This window comes from Balaenoptera physalus (genome assembly GCF_965194825.1).
Source record: "Balaenoptera physalus genome assembly, chromosome: 7".
NCBI lineage: Eukaryota > Metazoa > Chordata > Mammalia > Artiodactyla > Balaenopteridae > Balaenoptera > Balaenoptera physalus.
This window is the reverse complement of record NC_138886.1, coordinates 17,894,199-17,912,805: the sequence shown is the minus strand read 5'-3', so window position 1 is coordinate 17,912,805 and position 18,607 is coordinate 17,894,199. Positions and strand designations below refer to the sequence as shown.

The window sequence follows — 18,607 nt, the reverse complement described above, 5'->3', positions numbered from 1 at the left end:
TTAGCCCCTACTTACAAGAGTGAATGGGGCATAAAGGATCACTAGCTATACATAAACTGACATTGTAGTGGGGATAATACCTTATAGATAACTCAGAAGTAAACACATAAGCAATATAGGATACTAAAACTAGTAGATACGACACAGAAAATTAAAACATGAGGGTGTGATAAAGTGAATGGGTAGAAATTTTAGAGGATTCTCTGAGGAGGTGACTTCTAGCTAAGACCTGGGGTTCTTTGTAAGCTTTATTTAGAAAACAGCCTTTTCACTGCTAAGAAAAAAAAAAAAAGTACTACTATCATTTTGTTAGGGGAACCACTGACCAAAACCACCGCCCTGGCCAAGCCCTATAGTAACCACTTGCATGAGTTACCTTACAACAGGAGGTCCTGGTAAGGAACTCAGAACTAACAAGCTACCACCAACTGGAAGAATTCGGGAAAGGTGAAAAGGAGAGAGGAGAAGCCAGTCCATATGTCCTACAAACCTCCCAGAATCCTTCTCGCTGGAATCCATCTTGGCTGAGCGATGCTCGAGTGCCACCAGGAAGGACCCTGAGTGAGAATGATTGGCCAGAGACAACTCATAAACTAACCCCATTACCATAAAACCCGAGACTGCAAGCCACATGGCAGAGCAGTTCTCCTGGGTTCCCTTACCCTGCTGCTCTCTGCCCAGGCGCCCCTTTTCAATAAAGTCTCTTGCTTTGCCAGCACATGTGTCTCCTCGGACAATTCATTTCTGAGTGTTAGACAAGAGCTCACTCTCGGGCTCTGGAAAGGGTCCCCCCTTCCTGCAACAATCTTATAGATAAAGAGACTGAGTGCCAGAGAGGGCCACAGGCCAAGGTTGCACAGTGAGTTTATTAGCAGTGCCAGGATGGATTAGGATGCAGCTGCCTTGATTCCTGCTGATGCCAGTGTGGGACATCAGAGAAATCTCAGATTCCCTCAAGAGACGAGAAAGACCGAAGGAGGAGGGAGTTGGGTGGCACAGTGGGTGTTGGCAGATAGTGCCTGGTGACTAGCTGGCCGGAGGTGAATGGGTCCATTACTGAGTGGGCTGTTCTGCCTCTGTGGGTGACCAGAAAGCCTTTCCAGAAGATTTATGTCCTGGAAGGACCCCAGAAGATGATAAAGACAGAGTCAGGAGTGAAGCTCTGGTTTAGCTTCCACCTAAAATCCCTGAACCCTGTGGGAAAGCCCAATAAAGTAGAATGCCTTTCCCTGTCCCCAGGCAAGATGGCAGTCGAGATGACTCATGCAGCAGCTTTCATCTGGGGCTCTCTGCTTCTGTCTGTCTGCTCTCTTTTAGCTTTTATCTAAAGAACATTTCTTTCATGTGAAAGGGAGAAAGTTACAATCCAGGACCCAGCAAAACAGATAAGGCCCGCCCCAGGGAAAGATCCTTTTTAATCCCTCAACCAAGCCTTGAATTCTTGGGGTTTACTGCAAGTGTTGTAAGGGCTCAGGGTGAAAGCTTGGGGCAGAACCGGACTCCACAGCAAACTCTGGGCAGCTCATTTAACCCTGTGGGGCCTCCAATTCCTTTTCATTCATAAAATGGGGAGGGTACCCTACTTTGCCTAGTTTACAGGGTAACTTTAAAGCTATTTAAGGCATAACACGCTGCCCTACTAAGTATTTCAGGAAGTCACGCAATCCTCTTCAGTGCCACGGACACTAGCCTGTGCCAGGGCACTGCACCGTCTCTCCTGGATTAGTGTTACAACAGCCTCTATGGCCTCACCGCCTCCTTCTGGTCTAGACACCTCTAGTCCAGACTTCCAACTGCAGTCAGAGGGATCTCTATCCCTTGAAGATCTGATAACATCTCCCCCCTGTGAAAAACACTTGAAAAGCTTCCCATTACCCTCGAGAGATAATCCAAACTCTTTAACCCTACTTACAGGGCATTCGGAACTGGCCCTTGCTGACCTCTCCCTTCTTATCTCTTCCCACTCCTGCTGTCACACACTTTGCTCCAACTACACAGAAATTCTTTCAGTTCCTCCACACAGTGTTTACCGAAGTGTGGAAGGAGTTCCCCTGGGGCAGGAGAAAGGATTTTAGGTGGTACTCAGGAAGATCACAGATCCAGTATTAAACAACAATGAATCACACTGAGGAAAAGCATTTAGATTCCCATTTTCACTCTCTTCCCCTCCTCCAGATTACTTTAAGAAAGAGAGTTTTAGTTCAGGACTGTGTCTTAAGTACTTCTCTAACACTTGCTAATCTCCCTTTTTAAAGGGAAAGCCTCAGGCTCAGCTAGGCTTGAACTACATTGTTTTCTGGTTTTGTTTTTCTTCCATTGTACTGAATGCTTAAGTTTAATCTTTGTTAAGGGTAGATGGTGCTAGTTTTCCCTTTACAAAATGATACAGTGTTTTCTTTTCAAATGTATTTTCAATAAGTGGACCTAAGGAAGAAGTAGAAAATAAATGAACTGCATATGGTATGGCGATATGACAAAAATCATAAAGGTGGCAGGCAAATGACCAAAATTTAAGAGGAAAACCCCTGCCTATGTAGTATTATCTCCTCTGAACATTTCACAGGCTACTCCCTTGGCCCCAAACCCTCCAATCCTCCTCTCCCTCCACTGGTCTGACACCTACTCACCCTTTAGGCCTCAGAGTCTCAGCCCTTATGGGGGCTTCACTGGGTTATCTAGACCGAGTGTCTATGCCTTGCCTCCCCAAAGGGCCTCTTTCGTCTATTCTTTTGACCCTTATTATTCCTATTCTTTCCAACTGCTTGTTTAATTACCTGCAACAGTAAGCTATGCGTAGGTAGGGACAGTTTCTACATTTTTAACATTGCATTATCAACTACCGACCTAAAAGAGGGGCTACTAAGTTTGTGTTGAATAAATGAATGGATGTCATTGTTGGGTGCAAGGCATGAAATGCAGCCGCAGTTTCAGATACTACTTTGTGAAGCTTCAGAAGATAGTGACTGTGTGTTAGTTATGGTTGAATCCTCCATGGCAACTATCACAGTGGTTGGCATAGTCACTGCTGGTGACAAAAAATCGTGCCTTAATACATGTTGAATTTATGAATGTATTTAATCTTGGTTACCAATGGACTTTATTCCAGAAATAAAAGCACTCGGATTTCTTATGAAAGAGTAGGGAAAGCCCTAGATTAGGGGCCATGACCCTGTCACCATGCTCTTCTACGATGTTGGTTAGGACATATCCCCTCAAGGAGGCTACGCTTCCCATCTCTAAAACTGCAAGTGGAAGGTGAATAAGGGGAGGGATTGACTGAAAGAACACTGAGGTCTCTGATCTGACATTCTGGGAGTCCAAGAAGCTAAAATTCCAAGATTCTTTCATTCTCCCTACCCATTTCCCCTCTCGAACCCTGACATGACTAGGGTTGACTGCCACTCTTATTTATTTCATAAAGCCCATTCCCAGCCTATGGAAGAAAGGCTCCAGTAAAGTCAAATGGAAGCAAGAAGAATTTACCACCCCACTCGCGCTCACATGCCCACGTACCTGGGCCCCAGCTCATCCTCACTCCTCCAGACAAAGTCACCGAACTTCTCATAGTGAGAGTTGTAGTGGTGCTGGACTCGAAACAGCATGGAGGCTGAGACTTCCATCAGTGTGTTGTAGGCAGTCTGCTGCTCCTTCCCACTTGTGTACCCATTGTACAGATTGTAGATCTTGTCAGCTATCTCTGGGGAGGAAGAATTGCAGGCACAGATCACTGGACAGTAGGAATAAGGGAGGACGAAAGTATGCCTTGCAACTAGGAAGGCATATTCATGCAGGAGTTCACTAGTGTGGTCTTTGGGGACAGACAAACCTTAATTCCATCCTGAATATGTCATTGACCAGCTGTGTTCAGTTTTCCTATCTATCAACCGGAGATAACGATATATAGTCTGGAGGGACATTGGGAGGACTGAATTAAAACGTGGATGTAAAGCACTCAATACAGGGTCTGGCACAAAGTTAGTGCTTATAATTGCACTCACTAACATAAGTTTTGTGCCTATGATTTAACAGAAAATTCCAAACAAGTGCAGAGGCTTAAATAAACTGTCTTGGGCTCATCTCAATAGTCAACTTCTATCTCCTCTCTGCAATACTCCCAACACATTTCTGTGATCAGGTCTAAAAGCTCTCCATTCAAAAATCTTTCAAAGAAAATCTAGACCCTTCTGTTTGCCATTCATGGCAATTTCTACTCTTTCAGTCATTCCTACTAATTGATGTAACTAAAATTCATTATGGGCTGCTCTCTTGAATAGGAGGCACATTCTTTCATCTTTGAAGACTTTGAACAAAATTTATGTATGTTCCCACATTACTGCTAACGGCAATTGCCTTCAGGACAGTCTGGGGGACTTGGGTTCAGGATGGGAGGAGCATTTACTTTGTACAGTTTTCTACTCTGATCATTATTGTTCTTATTTTTTTAAACCATGTTCATGTGTTATTTTAAAATAAAAATACTTAAAAAAATTACCAGGAAACCATCTCAAATCCCCTCCCTTTTGAGACTCAATATCTCACCATCTCCTCTTGTCTGGTAGGTAGCACACAAACATCTATCATCAAGCTTATGACTGAGCCATTTGAAGAAATGTCTTTCTCTCTCTCCCCCTAGAATGTGAACTCCTGAAAGATGAAGAGCATGTCTCTTCTGCATTGCTTGTACCAGGGTTCTTAGAAAATATTTGCTCAACTTGAAGTGGACCACCAGGTCTCATGAGCTACCATCACGTTTTTGTAGAAACTGTATCTACACATTGTCTAAGAACTAAGTATGTGGTAGATCTGATTTATTGGTTCTATTTTTTTTTTGACAGGTGTTTTGCCTAATGCTTACAACTTCATGGACGAGGAACAGCAGAAAAGGTTTCATCTTGCATGCTAATTCTGACTGATAGTTACTGACTCTAGCTCTATGCTGAGGATTCTGAGGCCTCCACTGGGCTAGATGGGAAGGTGTGCTCTGATCAGCTAATGATATCTGCCATGAGCGCGGCAAAGCCAAGTGGTCCTCTAGGTGCCACCGATTTGCCAGCTCTAGCGTAGCCTGAAGTGGAAGAAAGGGATTGGTCCCTAAAAGCCTAGGCCAAGGGGCGAGAACACAGTCATGGGGTTCTGACTCTCCACCATTCCTTGCCTCTAAGTCAGAACACAGATTCTATAAAAGAGGAGCAAGTCTTTCTACTGGCAAAGATACTGCTGGTCAGTCTCAATTTCCTTCATGGCTTTGATTAATTTATCTCCAGGTTCCTCCTTAGTCCCTGGGCTTTCTTCTCCCTGTGCCAATATGCGTGTGAGGCAGGAAAGCAGTGGTAGTTAGCGACTGCTGGGTGCAGAATTTAGAGAGTGAGAATATGGGAGTTACCTCGGAAGTGAAGAAATGGGTCACCTACCTTCTGCCTTACTGTCATCTACCAGCGGACAGGCGGTCCTCAGGGTCACTGTGCTGAGCTCTGAGTGCCTCCCCCGTGTATCCACTGCATAGAGAGTGAACCTGTAGCACAACAAGAAAACAGCACAAGGCTGTGACTTCAGAAAAGGCCCTGGAAGTTCCAAAGAGGAACACAGAATCATAGCACAGGAATAATAGTTGAAAGAACTCAGGGATGCTTAGGCTGCAGGAAAATGATTTGGAAAGAAAAAAAAGATAATTATTAAGCATGTATTGAACACCAACTGCCTTGCTGGGCATTTTGCACACAATCTCGTAATTTACAAGTAGCAAACCTAGAAGGCAGGGATTATTATCACCTGCGTTTCACCGAGGAGAAAACTGAGACTTAGTTGTGTATCTTTCCATGGTCTCACAGTTACTGGGGGGCAGAGCAGTCTGAATCCAGGACTTGAGAAGTCAACCCCGATGCTATCTTGCATGGCTTTATATATTCTTTCATTCACTCATTTAACAAATTTTAGTTGAGCATTAACTGTGTGCCAGGAATTATTTTAGGTGCTAAGATTATAAAGATGAGCAAGAGAGTTAAGGTCGCTGCTTGTATAAAGCTAAACAAAAAGTAAGCAAAAAAAAATAGATAATGGTGAATGATAATAGACTAAAGTGAAGGGGGATGTGGCTGCTTTAGACACGTGTATCCACAAAGGCCTTCTTGCTGAGAGGTTTGATCTGAGACATGAAAATGAGAAGGAACTAGCTTATGGGAGGAAAAGCATTCCAGGCAGGAAAAGCAGTAAGTGCAAAGGTCCTGAGGCAAGAAGGATCCAGACTGTTGGAGGAGTAGACGGTTAGTGCGGCTGCAGCAAAGAGAGATGAGTGGGAAGATGGGTGGGTGGGGACCCTGTGGGCCATGATAGAGTCTGGGAGTTATTCTAGGTACAAGGCATGTCCCCAGCTTTCCGCGTTGTTGCCTGCAGCTCCATGCTGTACTGGGGGGAGTAGGCGGCCTGTGTGGTATTCGACGGAGAGAATTGGTAAACTGCAGACCTGGTGGATTCAGGTCCAATCCAGGGCACAGAATTCTTTCTAGAGTAGACACGGTTGTCTGGCCTACTTTGAGAAGGCTCTCTGACCCTTCACACTTCCAGATTCTCCAAGTTCTGAAGTTTAAACGAAGTCAAAGGAGTGAGTAAACTTTCAAGAAGAGGTAATCCTTGGAGGCCAGCGACAATCTGAATAGAAGGGAGAAGGGCTAAGCGTCTCAGCGTCCTGTCTTTGTCATGCCATGCTCTTTCACCAGCGTTCAGGGGTAGAGCAGTAGTGTGGAGTGGGAAGAGGGTTTTCTGGGTCAGGTAGAAGCAACTACAGTCCCAGGGGCCCTATTTCCTCTCCTCCTTCTCCAAAACCTCAACTTACCGCATGTTATAAAATGGGCATAACACTATGACTGCAAGTTGTGGAATGACGAACCCTGATTGACTGCACATATTAGGTAGTTAATAAATATGAGTTGGTTGTCCAAATTAATTAATTTGTGCTGAGTCCTTAATATGTGTCAAGCAGGGACCTATGCAGTTTTATCTGCATTATTGCTATTAATTCTCCCAGATGATCCTAAAAGATAACTATTACTCTCTTTATTTTATATATGAGGCTCAGAGAGGGAAAGCAGCTTGCCCAGAACCACACAGTAATTACTGAGACTGGCAATTAAGTCTAGGTGTGTCTGACTCCAAAGCCCATGCATTTAACCACTATCAGCCACTATCCTCTGACTAAAGGTCTGTGGATATCACCTCTGTACAAATACACATCCATTAGGCACACTTGCCAAACTCCAACTATGTTGAAACAGTGCCATTTCACATGTTTTTCTAATCTTATGAAAACCTCCTAAAATAATCACTCTCATTATCTCCATCTTTCAGAAGAGGAAACTGAAGATCAAAAAATTAGGCAATTTGTCCAAAATCACAGTTAGACGATGAAAAAACCAAGACCTGTATCCTGGTTTGTCTCACTCTAAAATCCATACTCTGAACTCTCAGCTGCCATTTTGCTGCTCCAGCTCCAGCACTACTAGCTCAGAGGGTCTGAACCTGGAAGTCTCAGAGGGCCTCTCAGCTTTAATACCTCATGACATGATCGTCCAAAGGTTGTTTTTATAAAAGGCACTATAAATCAGAACTTCTTGGTACAAGGGGCACAGTAAGCAGAAGCCAGTATCTTTCTGGAGAAACTACCATTTGTCTTTTTTGTGTGAAAGTCTCCTTTTTAAGAATAACTCAATTTCTCTTTTGAAGAACTGTAAGAGGTACTCATGCCATCCCAAGAATGTGTTTTTAGCTTATTCCTTGATACTGATTCTGAGTTTCGTTGTAACTCAGACAGTACCTTAGCACCATCCTGCCTTTACGAGGAAGCTGGTGTTTTTGGTGCACATGGGAATTCATCCATCAGTCTTGCCAGGTCTGTGTGTATGACGCCACGAGCCAGGCTGGCAGCGAGCCTCAAAACCATATACGCTCCACATTCTTTGCTGCTATGGGTCACTGCCACTAGGCCCATGACAGACCCACGGAGACACCTCCTAGCACTGCAGGAATGTCAGCACTGAGCTGTCCCACCAACATGCTGCAAAGGGAACTGGGGTGAGGGGTCAAGCAGGGAACAGGTCACCCAGAGCCCCAGAAGCAGGAGCCTTGTAGACAATCAGCATCCGCTCAAACCTTGGCTCTGAGGTTCACTAGCTGTATGACCTTGGGCTGGTTGATTAACCTCTCTGATCCTAAGTCTCCCCAAATGTGAACCAAAAGAAACAAGTCCCCCCTCCCTGAAGAACTGTCAGTCCAAGTGCAGGAAAACTAGCCCACTTCCTAAATGTAATGATAGGCTTGGCTGCCATCTAATAAGTGCTCATCGGTGTTGGGTCCTTTGTATGCACTATTCCAGTTAATCTTCCTAATGTATGAGTCAGGTACCGTGACTGTTTGCATTTTATCAATAAGGATGTTGGTTCCAAGGAGGTCAAGTAATTGACCTATTATTACATATTAAGTAAGTAGCAGTGGGGGACCAGAACTTAGGTCTGTCTAAATCCGAAGATTATACTCCTAACTACATTGTACTATACTATCTTGTCAAATCTAATTTCACCTTTTATCTTTCATCAGCTAGCTTGGAGTGCTGGCAAGGGTAAACAAGTGTGGGTCTAAACCTAATAGATGTGACTAAGAGACCTAAATATGGAATATTTTGGCCCCATCTTCAGATGCAAGCCAATCTATTCATCTGCTTTCTGGACCTTTTGGGTTCAGCCTTTGGCATGAGAACAACAGCATTGCGATGTGGGGATTATCTCTCTCCACCTGTCATATCTCAGCACTGTGAGCGGAGCTCAGTTCTAGCACTTACTACATCCAGGATTGTCTCAGTCAAGGGAAGCAGCAGGTGACAGAGGAAGAAGTCTGGTCTTGGAGATGGCCAGGCTTGCATTCACTTTCCATTCTATTCCCTGGCTCTGTGACCTTGGACTAGTCACTTTACCCCTCTGTGCTTATTTCACCTCTCCGCATCAAGCATCTGTGGTAGGGAGGCTGCTGTCCATTACACAGGTCAGCGTGGATGAATGTGAAATGTAAGTGCTATACAAGGTGAGTTACGACCAGGAAGAAGGGTCGGAGGCAAGATCGTAGTCAAACTCCAGGATGTGAGAATTAGTAAGTAGCAAAGGAGGGAGGTAAGGAGAGTATTGGGTAACACCGTGTAAGCACTTACTACCCACACGACATCTAGGAAGTGGCAGAGGCAGAACCCAAACCCTAGCCTGAAGCTTGGGTACAGCTATATCCCTGGCACTTAACACAGTACTAAGCATATGATAGGCACTTGAAATATTTGAGTAAATGAATGAACTTGAGCATATCCCATCACATTTCTGAATTTCAGTTTCTGCATCAACAAGATGGGGCTAATTGTAGAGACAGTGCATGGCTATCTCAAGGATTACATAGAGTGATGCATGAGAAGTGGCTTGTAAGTTGCAAGTTTTAAAAAAGGCCATATAAAGAGCACTTATTTGGACAAGGGTACACATTTTTAAAATGTTTTCTTGGAGTATAAGAGAAGGAGATGCATTTCAACTGAGGGGAACATAGAAGGCTGTAGTAAATATGTGAATGAGTCTCCAAACATGAGGAGTTAGAAGAAATTTTAAACACTGCTTTCCCACTGGCCAATTATGTTTCCAGGATGCTTCTGTAATATATTTCCTCCACCAAGAGGGTCCAGGGTCACCTCTCTGCTTAGCCAAGCAGCATGAATAACAGCATGCTGGGAAAGAAGTAGTCTTAGGTGTTCAAATTATAAAACCTGGATAGACTCTTGCTTTCCCCAGTTGCTGGCTGAGCGTTCTTGGGAAGTCACTTCACTGTCTCTGAGCCTCAGTCTCTGCACCTGGGAAAGAAGTAGTCTTAGGTTTTCAAATTATAAAACCTGGGTAGAATCTTGCTTTCCCCAATTGCTGGCTGAGCGTTCTTGGGAAGTCACTTCACTGTCTCTGAGCCTCAGTCTCTGCACCTGTAAAACAGGGTGAAGTTAACCATATCTCACAAGTTTGGGATCAAGACTCAATGATATACTGATTGCAGCATGCCTGGTTCAATCTTTGCTCCCCAAAAGGTAGCTTCTATTTGTGTTATTAGAGTAACCCAACATGTCAGTAGAGGCCCCAGGACAGAGGAGTCCTCAGGCCACCCTGCCAGTGGGGGTGGAGGGGTGCCGAAAGAGGAAGATGTCAGCCTTACGGGCCTGGGTCAGAAGTCACAAGGCCATGTGCTTTCTGCCTGTCTCAGCTGTAATTGTAGAACTGTTCCAGAGACACATCTGAAAGCTGTTAGCAGACCAGGCAGGGCTTGGAGGGGCTCTTTGAGAGGGGCAGAAAGTGGCAGTCCCTGATGTGGGGAAAGAGAAGAGAATGAGAGAGGCAGGCTGAGAAACAGATATACGCATACACACCCACAAAACAGAGTGAAAAGGGGAAAGAGAGAGATTGAGAGAGGACACGGTCAGATCTGCGTTTCTCAGGGGTCTGGAAGGGTGCCGGCTACCTCAGCTTGGTTCTCTCATCTTTACCTGCTGACGCAGGCTGAGATCCACTGATAATGTGGACGAGAACTCCTGAGCCATCACCGAACTCTACAGCCTCACTTTACAGGTGAGAAAACCAAGGCCCAGAGAGGAAACAGACTTGCACAAGGACCCGCTGCCAATAAGTTCAGAGTAAAGACACTGGCTTTCCCGATTCCTCCTCCAGTGCACCTCCTAGACACCACCCTGCTTCTTGCGCAACTGACTGACGTAGCTCCAATTGCACCTATGGGATAATTTCACTATAATAAGAGGTGACTCCAAGGATGAAGTCGGGGAATCCCAGGCTCAAACCCTCGCTACTCCTTCCTCTTTGTTTCAGGGGGAAGAACACTGGCCAAGGTGGTTGAAAACTTGAGTTTGCATCCCGGCTTTTCCAGAGACTGTGGGCTGTGAGATCTCAGATGCCTACAGCTATAGGATCTTGGTGTACTGGGATTTCAATGTGTGGGGAAGTGCCCTGGGATTGATGACTCAAATGCAAAGTGTTTTTCAATGTTTCTTCACCATCTTCAGGACAAAGCACAAACTCCTTACCCCGGGCCCCCAGCGTGACTCCTTGATGTTCCTTCATTTGACACTATCAGTTTGAGACTCTGTCATTGAGTCTCAAACTGGCCACAGATCTAGCCTTGTTTAACAATCTCTGCTTCCTACTCTGTTTCATAGTAGAACCACATCCAACTGCTAATGGATCCCACCTCTTTGCCTTCACACTTGCTGCACCCTCCATCTGGGTCACCCGACCCCTTCTCCACTTGACCCTCTCCACCTTGTCCTTGGAGCATCAATCAAACCTCATCTCCTCTGGGGAAGCCATTCTCCCTGCACGGTGCCCTGTCACGGCGCATGTGGCATGGCTAGGTCAGTGCCCAGACACTTCTCTCGTGCCCCCACGAGTATGTGAGCATCTTCAGGACTGGACTATGGCCCTGCCCATCTCTATCCACCTACATCTGGTGCTCAGACACCTAAAGCATGTGGTGCCCAGCAAATACTTTCCAGAATGAATGACAGACTGAATGAATGACTCAATCAACTATAAGGCAGTAGTTCCCTTGTCTAGAAATCAGTTTCCCTATCTATAAAATGAACAAAAGGTGATTAGATTAAAAGGCCATGAAAGGAGATAGAATAACAGAGTGGCCCAAAGCATGGCTTTGGAATCAGGCAATTTGGTTTTAAATTCTGGCCCTCCATTTATTGGCTGTGTGAGGCCTTGCCTCAATAAACTCACCTGTAAAATAGGAATCATAATATTAAAACCCATTAAATAGGGTAGCTGTTAGAATGAGATATGGCAGGAGATTGCTCACCATTGATGCCTGGCATGTTAGCAGCCAACGAGAGAGAGCTGTGGGTACCATTACCAATATTATTATTACTATTATTATTATTAGGCCACAGCCCAAGGCTCTGACACCCTCCCCCCACACCCAGAGTAAGTTGTCCTAGTGGAGATTAGAGGAAGGGAGGTGGAAAGGAAGCTGTTGTTGGTCCCATCCAAGACCCCCGGAACCCTGTCACAGCAGGGGTGAGAGAATGAAACCAAGACATTAATTGGCGGTGAGAGCTTCTCATGGATCTGACAGGGGGTAAGAGCAGGGACAGGCGTTCAGAGGCCCACGTCAGAACTCGGTCCCCGAGAGGACGGGAAAATGCGTTTGAAGTCTCCAGGCCAACGCCTGCTCTTCCCCAGCCGCCGCGTGATTTAGGCATTCTGGGGAGGCAAAAGTCTCCTCTCTGATTTGAAGGGAAACAGATGTTTCCAGGCCAGAGGCCCTGGTCTTGTAAAATGCTCCTTCCCCCACACAGCTTTGGCAAACAACTTCCCGTTAGTTCATCACCCCCCCAACCCCCCTCCATCAACTACCATCACTCCCCTCCCTGCCATTCCCAGCACAATGTGGAAGGCAGGGGTGGTGGGAAAAACACTGAGTCCCGGCTCCAGCTCGGGGTCTGTGCAGTCAGATGGCCAGGGACACCTAACTGCCCTTTTCTGGGTCTCAGTCTCTCGTCTCTGCAAGGAGGGAACTAAACCAAGATCAGCGCTGAGGGATGGGCTAGCTCTGATCTTCTAGGGGCTTTGCCTCTGAAAGAGTTGGGATGCTCCATTCCAGATCTTTCTCCATTGGAGTCTATGGCAAAGAGCATGGACTTGCATTAGCAGGCTCTGGGTTTGAGTTTGAACTCCATCAGCTACTGGGCAAGAGCAACTGAACCACTGGGCCTTGGTTTCCTTATCTGTAAAATGGGGACCAAGGTTCCATCTCACAGGGTTGTGAGAATTAAATCAGAATTCAATTCCCCCACTCAAATTTTAGGTTTCTTATGAATGAAATTGAGCACCGTATCTCTTTCCTTGGTCTACCCATGGTGCTCAGAACAGTCTGAACCCAGAGTAGGTATGCAATAATGTTTCCCACTGATTCTTGGCAGGAAGACCTGCTAGACACCTGGCAGTCCCAAGACTCAGGTTTTTAACCCAGTTCTGCTTGAATAGTAGAAAGAGAATTCTCATTTTCATGATCACAAAGAAGCAGGATGGGTCATGATTAGAACAGACTTTGGAGCTCAAATGTTGGTTCTACACCGTACTATCTTTATGACCTTGGGTAAGTTAGTTAACCTCTCTGTTCTTCAGTGTTCTTGTCGTTAAAGTGTGGATAATATCACCTCCTTCAAAGGGATGTTGGAGGAATAAAGAACTCAAAAGAGCACGCGGCACGTGGTAAGTGCTAAATGAGCTTTCACCATTTTTCAATGTGTGTGTTTAAATTATGAATCTCTTCTATAATGATTTTAAAATGAGATCCACCCCAACCCAATTCTTTGACATTGTTCCCATTGAGAGGCAGAAGCCTATGTCCCTTCACCTTGAATGAGGCGGGGTCATGAGTGCTTTTATTAATAGAGCACAGCGGAAGGGACACTGCGTAACTTGTGAATCTGGGTCATAAAGGGCTATACAACGTCCACCTTGCTCATTGAAACATTCTCGCTGGGAGCCCTGAGCCTTCAGGCAGGACATCCAACAACCCTGGTGTGAGGAAGGCACGCCATGCAGAGAGGCTACGTCAGGCACCTCAGCAGCATGATGGTCGGTCATCCCAGCCAATCCCCAGAAAGATGCACAAAGGAGCCTTCAAGCAGTTGAGTCACCTCCAGCCTTTGAACCCTTGCAGCTGAGGCCCCAGACTTAAAGGAGCAAAGACAGCCCAACCTGCTGTGCCCTGTCTGAATGCCCGATCCACAGAATCCATTAGCATAATCAAACGGTTGTTTTAAGCCACTAAATTCTGGGGTCATTTGTTGTGTCATCAGTAGTCACTAGAACAATTTCCAAGCATCTAGAGCAGGAGTCAGCAAACTATGGTGCACAGCCAAAACTGGTCTGCTGCCTGTTTTTGTAAATAAAGTTTTAATGGAATGTAGCCACTCTTGTTTTCTTAAAATCTATTTTCTGTGGATGCTTTCACACTACAGTGATGGGACTGAGTGACTGCAACAGAGAACATATGGCCCACAAAGCCTGAAATATTTACTATCTGGACCTCTAGAGAAAAGTTTGCTGACCCCTGAATTAGAGCTTTGACAGTACTTAACATTAAAATCATTTGCTTACATTATTTCATTTGATCCCATTTGATCTGTAAAATGGTCATTCCCATTTTACAGATAGGCACAGTGAGTTCAGGTGACTTGTCCAAAGTCACACAGCTATTCTGACCCCAGGTCTAATTCTGACTGCAGCTATTCTGACCCCAGATCTTCAACAGCCTGCTGAAGATCTGGACTCCAGTTTCGCCCACTGAATGGGCAGTGTGACCTTGGAGCATGTCCTGCCCTCAGTTTCCCAGACCGTGAAACGAGGGCATTGGGCAAGATGGTATGGACTGGCTGCAAGAATTCAGATGTCCCAAGTTTCCCCCAGCTGGGTGCTTTCCACCAGGCAAAATATCTCTATTAGTCCAGGTATATCAAAGTAGGACTTGAGAATGATCAGCCAGGGGCTGTACGGATACCACATGCAGCCCACCTACTCCCCAACACCAAAACCCAACCTTCTGATCTCCTAACTCGGGCTGACAACCCATGCTTTCTGCCAACATAAATATTTAATTCCAATGCCTGGCACAGAGAAACTGTCCTGGTATTAAGGACTCTAGCCCAGGTTTCTACTTTCAAAACAACCTAGTCTGAGCTGTGATTGGGAGGCCCTGCTTGGGACAAAGGTGAGGCGGTCTGCGGTTGGACTCCAAACATCAGTTCCCTACACTTGCACCCCTTTCAACCCCCCCAGCTCCATGAGCTAACAGGTAAAGAATCAGGGGAAGGGGGAGCCAGCAGGGAGAGCTCTGGGGGAAGGCCAAGTTTGGAAACCAGTGTGGGCCTAAGCTCAGGCAGAAGCAACAACAATCTAGAATCAGTGCTAGACATGCGCTGCTCTGACTGCCAAGACCCCCCAAATTCACTGGGTTATGAGCATTACCTTAAAACTCACAGTGCCAAGAATACCAGAACTCAGAAATAAATGCTTCGTGTACTGACATTTAAAATGAAATAGATATAAACTGATTTACAATGAAAACATGTCGAGGGTATCTCCAATAACCAACTGAGGAACGAGTGACTATCACAGCAGCTCCACTCTGTGTGTGCCTGCCACTGGTGGAACATCGGATAGACACCTGGCACTGTGCCAAGCAGGGGAGAAACCACTCATGGGTAAGAAGAGTGTGGCCCCTTCTTTCAAGGAGCTCACAGGAGAGCAGGGAGATGGTCAAGTGAACAAGAAATGGGACGCAGTGCTACGGCACTTCAATAAAAATTTATTCTTGTCCCTACGTTTGCTTCAGGTGTGTCCCTTCTCCCTTCTTTAACCAGTGAACTAAGCCTTGGAAATGAATTCAAGGGCCACCTGAATCCTCTGTCAGCTGCAACCTACAGGGAATGTCAACCGTCTATAACAATCTCATTTTCTCCTACAAAAAAACATGGCGGACAATCCTTACCTTCCCCACTCAGAAAGCCTTAGAGGCGTGACTATGCCAATGGATTTTAATACACAAGTACTATGCACGTGGCCTGTCTAAACTCATTCATTCACCTATCAGGTATAACCTGACCTCTCTTGAAAGAAAAATTCTGGTCCACACTTGACTTGGCTTTAGCAGCAGTTCCTGCCTTACTCCTTCCTTTTCTTCTTCTCTGTCCCTTCCCCTTCTCACTCCCTCTCTTTTCCTACTTCTCTTTTTTTTCAGGGAGTGGACAACATGACAACACATAGTTGGACTGACCACAGCTCTTAGTTGGAGGATGTTCATCTTTTAATAGGTTGCTTTAAGGTGAAGCAGACACAGTCTAAATTTATGGTTCCAAGTGAAGGAATGAATTATGCATGGAATGCCCAATTCCACTTCAACTTGTATTCCTGGGATCTTTAAAGCAAATTGTGGCCTTTTTCTTATATCTTTATTGCATACTGGACAGCCTCTCTGAAACCCAGATAAAAACAATAATTTTTAAATGACTTCCGTTATAGAAATTTTTACAGGAAAGCATAACTTGGAAATATGTTGATCTGAGAGACAGAGGACATGATTTGTAGGTTTAACCTTGTCAACTAGCTATGTGGCTTTGGTCACATGATTTGACTTCTCTGTGCCTCAGGTACCTATTGATAACTCCACAGGGAGGCTGTGAGGACCAAGCAGTCATTATGGATGCAAAAGTGCCTTAGAGATTCCACACACATTTCTTGGGCACCTACTCTGTATTAAACACAAAGCTGGGAACTTTTATACAGTTGTCTTCTGTTCTCTTTACAACTGTCTAAGGGATATGTATTATTAAGTTTGTATTTACAAGGAGGCAAGTGAACCATGGAAATTTGAATTGACTTTCCCAAGGCTGTGCAGATAGTAGTTCAGCCAGGCCCCAGTGTAGGTCTCCTAACTCAAAGTCCAGTGCTGTTTCCAAATAGAATTATTAGGTATTCATTGGTCCCAACTTGGTCTTGAGTCACAGTTCAGAGGAGGTTAGAGTTTATTAGGAGGATGAACTCCATGTTCCCAACTTTTGACAAGGAAGAGATCTTAGTACAGGAACACCATCGCCGTCACCCCGTTTCAACACTGACATTGCTCCTCTTTCCACATCTGACCCTAGAGTCCTTCTCTTCTTCTGTGGTGCCTTTTGGATTGCATTTTGCCAAAGCCAAGTGCAGAGGAAAGGAGGCCAAGTAGAGGTCACCAACTTGGATTTACCCTTGGACACTGAGTTAGGGAACACTATAGGCAGGATGGTCCTTATATACCTCTGGCTGAGCTCAGTCTCTACCACATATGTGAGCTTTGCTTCCCCATGGGTGGATGGATGGATGGATGTGGGGAGAAGGCGCCAACCCCTGTGCTTGGAGTCTGAAGGACTGAATTTGATCATGGCTCTATTTCCTGTTCCCATCATCTCTGAGAGCCTCAGTTTCCATAACTGTAAATTGGAGTCAATAATATCTGCCTGACAAGATTGTTGTAAGAATGAAGTAACATGGAAAACACCTAAAACAGTGCTTGGTAAGGTAAATGTTATCTTGCTTGTCTTGCTTATTCATGATACTCAAGTGAGATAAAGTGGGAATATTGCTTTTTTGAAAACCAACCCCCTGGGCAAAGAAAATCACCCTGGAGGGTGTTGTAAGCAATAATACCACTGCTTTTCATAAGGTTTGGTTAGAGCTCTAGCTCAGCCACTGGGTGTGTAGCTAAGCCATACTATGTCTCTGAGCCTGTTTCCTCATCAGTTACATAGTGACAACAATACCTGCTTTCAATAGCAGTAGGAGAATTAGAGACAGTGCATATAGGGAGTTACTGGCTGAACTTTGGTCTGAACCTTGGGCTGCTCCAACTTTGTCCTGATCAACACTATGACCTTGGGTGAAGTCCTTCCCCATGGACTTTGCTTTCCTTTCCTATGAAACAATGGGCCACCAGATGTCTTCACTGGTGAAGTCTACCAAATGTTAACGCCAATTAACACCAATCCTTCACAAACTCTTCCAAAAAAAATATAAGTAGAGGTAACACTACCAGCTAACTGTATGAAGCCAGTATTACTCTGATACCAAAAACAGACAAAGACATCACAAGGAAAACACATGCGCACACACACGCACAGAGTCCAATATTCCTTATAAATATAGACACGACAAAATACTAACCAAGTATAGTAACATATATAAAAGGGACTATACACCATGACCAAATGGGATTTATCCCATGAAAAGAAGATGGATTCAGCATATGAAAATCAACCAATATAAATACATCATATTAATAGAATAAAAGACAAAAATTACATGATCATCTCAATAGGCAGAGAAAAAAGCTTTCACAAAACCCAATACCCTTCCATGATAAAAACACTCAGCAAACTATGAATAGAAGGGAACTTCCCCAATCTGATAAAGGATATCTGTGGAAAACCCACAGTTAACATCATACTTAATGGTAAAGACTGAAAGCTTTCCTCCTAAGGTCAGGAACAAGACAAGGGTGTCCACTTTCACTATTTCTATTCAACATTGTTCTGAAGGTTCTGTTCTAACAGGGCAGTTAGAACAAAAAAGAAAATAAGTCATCCAGATAACAAAGGAAAATGTAACACCTATCTCTTTTGCAGATGACATGATCTTATATATAGAAAAGCAAAGGAATCTACACACACACACACACACACACACACACACACAGACACACACACACAGAGATCTAAAAGAAAAGTTCAGTTAAGGTTACAGGTTAAAAGATTAATATAAAGAAATCAATTGTATCCTATATGCTAGCAATGAATGATCAGAAAATAAAACTAAGAAACAATTCCATTTACAGTACTGTCAAACAGAATAAGACATTTGGGGATAAATTTAACAAAGGAGTACAAGACATACACACTGAGAACTATAAAGCATCATTGAAATAAATTAAAGAAGACCTAAATAAATGGAAAGATATCTTGTGTTCATGGATTGGAAGACTTAACATT

At 44.6% G+C, this 18,607-nt stretch overlaps 2 protein-coding genes across 8 annotated transcripts in view; one reads left to right on the top strand and one right to left on the bottom strand.

Moving 5' to 3' along the window:
• The window catches only part of PAPPA (pappalysin 1), a 310,893-nt gene extending 299,337 nt beyond the window's left edge, over positions 1 to 11,556 (top strand). For all 5 annotated transcript variants that reach the window (XM_082470406.1, XM_082470404.1, XM_082470405.1 and 2 more), the window contains one exon: positions 10,884 to 11,556. The gene's annotated coding sequence lies outside the window, so the exon portion shown is untranslated. The remainder of the gene's footprint in view (positions 1 to 10,883) is intronic.
• ASTN2 (astrotactin 2) overlaps positions 1 to 18,607 on the bottom strand; it is an 897,588-nt gene that overhangs the window by 10,985 nt on the left and 867,996 nt on the right. For all 3 annotated transcript variants that reach the window (XM_082470412.1, XM_082470411.1, XM_082470413.1), the window contains 2 exons: positions 5,412 to 5,512; positions 3,514 to 3,697 (listed from right to left, as the gene is read on the bottom strand). In XM_082470412.1, coding sequence (XP_082326538.1) covers positions 3,514 to 3,697; positions 5,412 to 5,512 — 285 coding nt within the window. The remainder of the gene's footprint in view (positions 1 to 3,513; positions 3,698 to 5,411; positions 5,513 to 18,607) is intronic.